Source organism: Grammomys surdaster, unplaced genomic scaffold, assembly GCF_004785775.1.
Source record: "Grammomys surdaster isolate TR1022 unplaced genomic scaffold, NIH_TR_1.0 126187, whole genome shotgun sequence".
NCBI classification, from domain to species: Eukaryota; Metazoa; Chordata; class Mammalia; order Rodentia; family Muridae; genus Grammomys; species Grammomys surdaster.
Window position 1 is genome coordinate 2,780,515 of NW_021620993.1, and position 7,648 is coordinate 2,788,162.

Below are 7,648 nucleotides of genomic sequence, written 5' to 3' on the forward strand. Positions count from 1 at the left end.
CAGCCTTCTTCTGGCAGCAGGGGGCGCTTTCTCCTCATTAAGCCCATGTTGCAACCACTGAGATGGTATCAGACAGAACCATCCAGACTTTCTGTGCAAAATGACTTTACTTCGGTGACATTTACTGGAGCAAAATGTCCCACAGAAAGGGAAAGGGCAGGCAAATAATTGTACAGTCACCAAACGCAGTTAGTGGAATCAGCTGAAGACTGTCGTGTGGAGTCATCATAAGGCAAGATACTGTGGCGTTCTCCTAACCACCAGAGTAAACATGTCCGCAGCACTGAACAAGTTTATGGCCTACGAATTCAGCAGATTATGTGGCAGTAAACATTCATATTTCTGATAGCAGCATATGGTTATGACAAACATTTCCAGTGTTAATGATGAGTGAGAGGCAGTTAAGTCCCAGATACGTGTAGGACAGACACTGGCCCAGGGGACATGCCACAGGGACATCCCTTTCTATTCCCTAGCTTTTCTAGGATGTGGTCAACAGGTCTGTGAATATAAGCAAGCTGGCTGGACCATCTCCTGATCCTTTTGTTCCTGTTTGGTTGGTTGGTTTTGAGGTGTTTTATTTTGTTTTAGAGAAGGTCTTTACTACGTAGCCCTGGCTGAGGTGGCTTGAAACTCGCTATATGTGTAGATCAACCTGGTCTCAAACTGCCTCCCTCTGCCACCAGAGTGTTGGGATTAGAGTTGTGCAGCACCATGCACTGCCTTCTGAGCGTCTAAGATCAGCACACAGAGACCGGCCCCTGACTCAGCTCAGCCCGCTGGAGACAGTGTGCCCAAGGCTCGGCCCCATCAGTCCACTGGCTCTTCAAGTTGGCTCTACATCTCTGTCTCCCATAACTGAAAGAGCCAGGGTAGCTCTGGGGATGAATTGAGATGGAGTGCTGGCCACTAATTAATCCAAGTAACCATGGGCTCAGACACTGACCCCAGTGGCACCACAGAGGGGCCACATATGCATTTACATCCACGTTAAAAATTCTCGGGCTTTATATAGAGGTATCATGACTAAATAATGTCCCCTCAAAAGATATGCTGAATTTCTGACTGTGCTGCTGCAGAATGTGGTTTTTTGTTTTGTTTTTGTTTGTTTGTTTGTTTGTTTGTTTTGGTCAGTGCAAAGATAACTGTGGTCGAGGTACTGACGAAGTACCTCACACTGAGGCACTGTAGGCTCTGAACTCAGTACGTCCAGTGTCCCTAAAGATGACAGTGTGACCCAGCAGTGGACTGGCAGAGGGCAAGGAATACCCACCATCATCGGAATACCCCAGAGCTGGAGGAAATGGAAAGGGAGGCCCTCCAGACACCAGAGGGAAGAAGCCTGGCCTCATCAGCACCTGAGGCCAGGCTTCTGGTCTTATGACTTATAAGACACTAACTTTCACTCATTCCAAGGGACCCATTTTTGTTCATATAGTCCTGGGAAAGTAATATGTACAGATTTACACTTCCCTCGCCTCTTGGCTTATTGATACAGGGTCTCATATAGCCCAGGCTAGCCTCAAACTCATCAACTAGCTAAGGGTAGTTTTGAACTCTAAATCTTCTCATTTCTACCTATCCAGTGCTGGGGTTGCAGGCATTCTCCACCAGTCTGAGGCAAAGACTCATGCTTCCCTTTAAACACTGGAATGCCCGACACCATTGGCCCACCTGGTGTCAACCAGTGTTCTGCACTAGATAAGGGTTGTCCCCACCGCTCCCTGCTGTCACCCTGACTCCACCGGGGAGTGTGCACTTGGCCATTTGCTGTCACACCTACGCAGTTTTTCTTACACAGAAGTAATTCTCCACAACCATCTCTATCAGTAGACGAAGCCGCCAGGTTCCAGTTCAGGAAGGGGCAGAGATCCGTCTCAGATAGGTGGCCAGGGGGACTGACATGCAAACCACAGCTTCTTCTAAACCTCCCTGCGGGCCTCTAAAGTCTCCCCATCCAGCCCTGCACTCTCCTGCCAGAACACCTAGACAGCCTCTGGGAGACAGCACAGTTGCATTTTACAAAAAGAACTTCATTCTGCATCTTTGAACAAAGCGCCTGAGATTCCAGAACACACAGTTAGGAGGCATAAATGAGGCTGGGTGTCCTTCAAATCCCTCAGAAGGCCTGAGTACTTATGTTTTTAATTTTGGATGCACATAACCCAAGGTCCAAGCACAGAATCCATCAGTAAGTGTTCTATGAGTAAATTAACGTATCTGGGTGACACGATAATGTATGGAGCCTTGCCACAGCCAGAAGAGCCTTTCTTTCAACAGCCAACACACAGCTGTGTCGCAGAGTCCTGTCTCTGCCTCTGGGCCTGTAATTGGCCCCGTGACCCTCCTCTCCTATAAGACTGGCTTGTCGTTTAGACTCATGACAGACACTAAGGCACGCTCACCTTGGGGGGCTTCAGGCTCTTCCCTCGATGCCTCTTGGAGCGCAGCAGGCGTTCTCTTTCCTGCCGGGAAGAACAGTCACCTGTGAGCACATGCAGCCAGGCCCCTACCACACAGAACCACACAGTTAAGATTTGGAGGTTCCGTGTGCCAACCTGCCTGCTTGCCTCTCTATCTGTGTGGCCTAGTTCATGCTGTATGAATCCAACTGAGAGCCTGGTAACAAGACACTTGTTCAGGCCCTTGTCATCCACCCTGATGGGCCATCTCACCACAGGCAAACCTGGATTATTCTTTGTGTCAAGAGGCTACAAAGCCTGAGCAGTGTGGCCTCACAGTGGTTTTGGTGGCCTTGGCAGGGTCTACCTGCGATAGCAGCAGTGGGATGCTTATGGGTTTGAGCTTGGACAGAGGCAGTGTGGAATCCCCCACAACCCTTGTACTGGCTGGGTGACCACTGTATTTTCTCCAGTTGTATCTTTTTTGATATGTGGGGCTAAGAGCTCCCTGTAGTATTGCTTGGTTGGGGTCCTCTGCAGAAAGGAGTGGCAGTGCTGGGGACGGCACTGTACCCAGACAAAGCCAGGGCCTCCTGCTCTCAGCACTCCCTCCTTTCCCTCCAGCAGGACAAAGCTGGGACTCGGCCTGACCATACACCCACTGGATCCTGGCAGACTGGTTATTATGCTCCCCAGCCCTGCTTTGGCTTGTCATATTTCTTTTCACTCACTGTCTCTTTATTGAGTGCGTCTTGTCATCCTTAGCTACACTATGTCATCTAGGTAATGAAGCCGAGATGGATGGCTACATGGATAGTGGAAGTGAGAGAGGGAGGGAAAGGCAGGGGGAGGAAAGGAGGATAGAGGATGGGCACTACTTCTCATGAAACCCGTCGAGGATGTGATCATGGTTTCCTGCCTTTCAGAGTCCTGTCGATGGAGCCATCGTGCACACACAGGTCTCATGAGCAAGCAGAGCCCATTCTGCTTCTGAGATCCAACTGAAGCTCACTGCAGATGTGCCTGACTGCACTGCTGGGTGCTATCTTTGGGATAAAACACCCCCTCTCTACTGCAGGTTTGCTCCCCTCTCCTTTCAATGTAACCACCCCTGAGCAGTCATGAAGCCCACACGACAGCCTCAGCTGGTCCTTCAAACTCTGATCTGATGACAAAGTACAGATTTGCAGGCTCAATCTCACGGTATGCAATAGCTAAATTAAAAAATGAATCCAAGTTAATAATAACTCAAAGGCCCCTCAGAACAGATCCAGGCTGCCTCTTCACCAGGGCAAGCCAGGAGCCCACTGAAAAGTGGGTTGCCATGGAGACTGTTCCCAGGTAGCACTGATCTCATTTCAACCAAGCTGAGGCTGCTTCCTGGAGATCACAGGGGACCCAGTGCCTGAAGCTGGGCTGTCAGGTCCCACTCCCACCCTGATGCCCACTCTTGACTCCGCCTCCTGGGGTGACATCCTGACCAAAAGTGACAACATACCAGAGAGAGGTCATCGATGACATGCTGCTGTTCCAGCACCTGCAGCCTCAGGAACTCTATCTCCTGCTCATCCCTGGTCAGACTGAGGTCATTCAGGGATGTGTGTCGCTTTAGCGAGGCCTGAGCAGACAGCTTTTCTTTCTGCAGCCAGAAAGAGAGAGGGTGGTTCGGTGTGCTACAGTGTGAAAGATGGCACTGCTGTGGGGCTCAGGGGTGGGGGTGACAGACGCCTGGTCCCAAGATAGGGAATACACACAGCTTCAGGCCAAGGCCAAGCCAGGTGTGGTCAGTGATGCTCACTGGAAGGGGATGGGGTGGCGGAGCAGGGGGGCAGGGGATGTTCTGAATGATCCCTGAAAGCCAGAAGGCAGCACAGACAGGGGGAACACCCCACCACAGACTGCCCGAATTCATACCTGAGCCCCAGTCTTCTAAGCTGTGAAATGGGCAATCTAATCAACGGACCTGAAAGCATCTTACAAGCCACCCAGAGCACAGACACCAGTCATCCTTGCTAGGGGAAAAAAACCTGTCCTCATGCACAGCCCTTTCAGAAGTGACTGTTTCCAGAGGAGTCCATGAAGCATGAGCCAGCCATGGGCTATAATCCATCCAGTGGATAAGCCTGCCCTACTGATTCTGCCCTTCCCTCCTCCGGGAAACACAGGGGATGGGGCAGGCACTCTGGCAGAACACATGTAGAGATGCAGAGAGGAGCAAGAACAGCTGGGACCGAGCCTACTGCTGAGGTGTCACAGGGTGGGGAGAGATCATGGACCGCAGGGTCTGGCCTGGAGGGAAGCTGGGTGAGTCCAGGGCCGGGCCTCACCATCTCCACATTCTCCCTCGTGAGGCTCTTGAGTTTCTCCTCCATCCTCTGGATGCTGTGCAGCAGGTCCTCGTTCTTTTTGTTCATGCGTTTGTTCTTCTCGACCAGCGGCTTCAGCTGCACCTCCGTCTCCCGAGAGCGCTTTAGCTGCGGCGGGTACAGACTCAGGTCAGGGGGCTGCACAGCCCCGTGGGTGGCCACACTCCACCAGCAAGACAGCAGAGCTTCAACATGGTCCCCCTTCAGAAGCATGACCCCCAGAGGTCAATCCAGCCAGCCACCTAGTCTTTTCCCGGCCCCTCTTTGGCAGGCCACAGGGCAACACCCTGCGGACAAGAGCCCTGGGCTCAGTTCTGAGTATAACCCTACAGCCTGGAGGGATTCACTACAACCTCTGAGCGACAGTCCCCGCAAAGGTGGAGTGTCTTTCCATGCTGTCATTCATTCAGCCTCTGGAAACCCCTTTGTGCCTCTCTTGTCCGTTTGGTCTTCACCCCAGTTCCCAACATCTTTGAGTGGGAAAATCTTTGTGGTCAGATTTACCTTCTAAAACAACCCGTGGTATGAGGGCCAGATCAGTGGGACATCGACTAGTGAGAGGTCACAGTGGCCACCAGGGAGGAGGGGCAGAGTCCTCCGTGGTTAAAAGTGGCCACTCCTTTTCCTTTTGAGCACAGCCATGGTCAAGTTTTCAGCCTGCTTCCTCATCTATAAAACTGAAGTAACAGCCTCATCTGCTTCAGACTCATGATGAGCATCTGTCTTCACAAAGCTTTTACAATGAACCAAATGTAAAAGCAACTGAAATGTCCCCATGTCAGCACCACAAAAGTGGCGGCCATGTGACCAAGCCCTCACCAGGAGCCTGAATGAGCTCTGTCCCTCTCAGCTCACTTACCTAGACCCCCAACTATCCGGGAGGGCCATGGCCACTATGCTGTGCACCAGAGTGTGAGCAGAGAGGTGGCCCTGTGGTCCCTAAGGGCACAATCACAGTACTCGAACCAGGAATCCAATACAGAGGCTGACCCCAGCACCTACCCTCAATCCCTGTGAAAACTGAACACTCTGATGCTGCCTGTCAGAGACCAAAGGTACCATGTGACCCATGAGCCACTTCTACTCCTGCTCTCACCCCAGAAAGGATAGCTACAGACCCTCTAAAGCAAAGACAGGCATGGGGCTTCTTGCATTGTTTATAACAGTAAAGAAGCCAGAAGCGGCCTGAATGGCCACCAGGAAGGGGTGGCCAGCGAGGCTATGACACTACCACACTATGAAGTCCAAGACAACCATGAAAAGACCACTACTAATCAATGAAGATGACTGCACTGATAAATCTATGTTTAAAGGACACCTTGCAGAGCACTGAAAAAAACCCCACTTCACAAGTGCAACGTCAAACCAAACACCCTTTGGGTGTGATTTGTTTACTAAAGTGAAATGTGTAGCCGCCCAGGTCAGGAGCCACTGCACCATGGGAAATCCAGGTGCTGACTACCTCACTCTTTCTGCCTGAAACTTGTTCAGGCAGTCCATGTGTTTGTCATACACTCAATAAATTACCATGTGACTCATAAGTATTTATTCAGCTCATGAATATTTAAGCAAGAAGTAGAAACATAATGAGTATACAGTCTGATCGGAGCTATACACTAGGAAGAAAGTAATTTTGTTTCTGCTAAACCTGTGAAAATACATGTCCCTTCACAACCAAGACCAGAACAAGCAGCAAGATCATGAGGCTTTTTCCAAAAGTTTCATACATTAACAATGGAAAGTAGCTTAGCTGGGGCCAGCAAGATGGCTCAGCAGGCAAAGGTGCTTGCTGCCAAGCGTGCTCACCTAAGTCCCATGACCAAACCCACACAGTGGAAACAGAAAGTCAAGTTCCCAAAGTTGACTTCTGCCCTTTACAAGAGTAATGTGGCACACGGAAGGAAGGAAGGAAGGAAGGAAGGAAGGAAGGGAGGGAGGGAGGGAGGGAGGGAGGGCAAAAGAAAGAAAGGAAGAAAGAGAGAGACAGAGGGAGGGAGGGACAAAGGGAGAGAAGTTTTAAAAAACAAAATTAGTTTAGCTATTTCTATAGCAAAATTAAGCATATTCGTGCAAATACTAGTTTTACAAAAGATTTGTTTTAAATAAGTCTGTGTTCATTATACATGTATGTGTGCACATATACAGAAAGAGAGAGAGAGAGATCTGAGACAAGGTGTCACGTAGCTCAGGCTGGCCTCACAACCTTAGCTCAGGCTAGCCTCACAACCTGAGACAAGCTGAAGTACAACCTGGAACGTCTGACCCTCCTATCTTCACCCCGATGGTGCTGGAATTAAAGGCTGGAATTACATGTAGTTTATGGGGTGCTGGGTATGAAACCCAGGGTTTCCTGTATGCCAGGCAAAGACTCTAGCAACTAAACTACCAGCATGCATGCTCATCCTTTTTAAAAATAGAAATGTATCAACGTTTATGCCAAGTAAATAAAGGAAAAATCGAGCTATCCACAAGCACACCACCTAAAAGAACAGCTTTCTGTATCCAAAACAACTCCAAAGCCTGCTCTGTACTCTGCTTCCATCCTGCAATTTAAGGCAAGGAGTCTCCCTGACGGCAACACCTGCTCCTTGTCACAGTGCTGCATCAGTCTGAAAACTCCCACAGACCCTGCAAGGAGGCTTTGGTATTGATTGTCTGTGTTCGCTGTTACTTTCTGTTGATAATATTGCAAAACCCTGCAGAGATCACCCTCAACGGCACCCTCTCTCATTGACTCCCCAGCTCTTTTCTAAGGATGGATCCCTACATAGACAATAAGCAAAGGGATGTCTTCCATGAGTGTCACACACACACACACACACACACACAGAGAGAGAGAGAGAGAGAGAGAGAGAGAGAGAGAGAGAGAGAGAGAGAGAG

General features: G+C 50.0%; 1 protein-coding gene across 8 annotated transcripts in view; it reads right to left on the minus strand.

Moving 5' to 3' along the window:
- Jakmip1 (janus kinase and microtubule interacting protein 1) overlaps positions 1–7,648 on the minus strand; it is a 96,526-nt gene that overhangs the window by 34,949 nt on the left and 53,929 nt on the right. For all 8 annotated transcript variants that reach the window (XM_028758180.1, XM_028758178.1, XM_028758179.1 and 5 more), the window contains exons 6-8: positions 4,730–4,876; positions 3,901–4,041; positions 2,406–2,465 (exon numbers count right to left, since the gene is read on the minus strand). In XM_028758180.1, the coding sequence (XP_028614013.1) occupies positions 2,406–2,465; positions 3,901–4,041; positions 4,730–4,876 (348 nt within the window). The remainder of the gene's footprint in view (positions 1–2,405; positions 2,466–3,900; positions 4,042–4,729; positions 4,877–7,648) is intronic.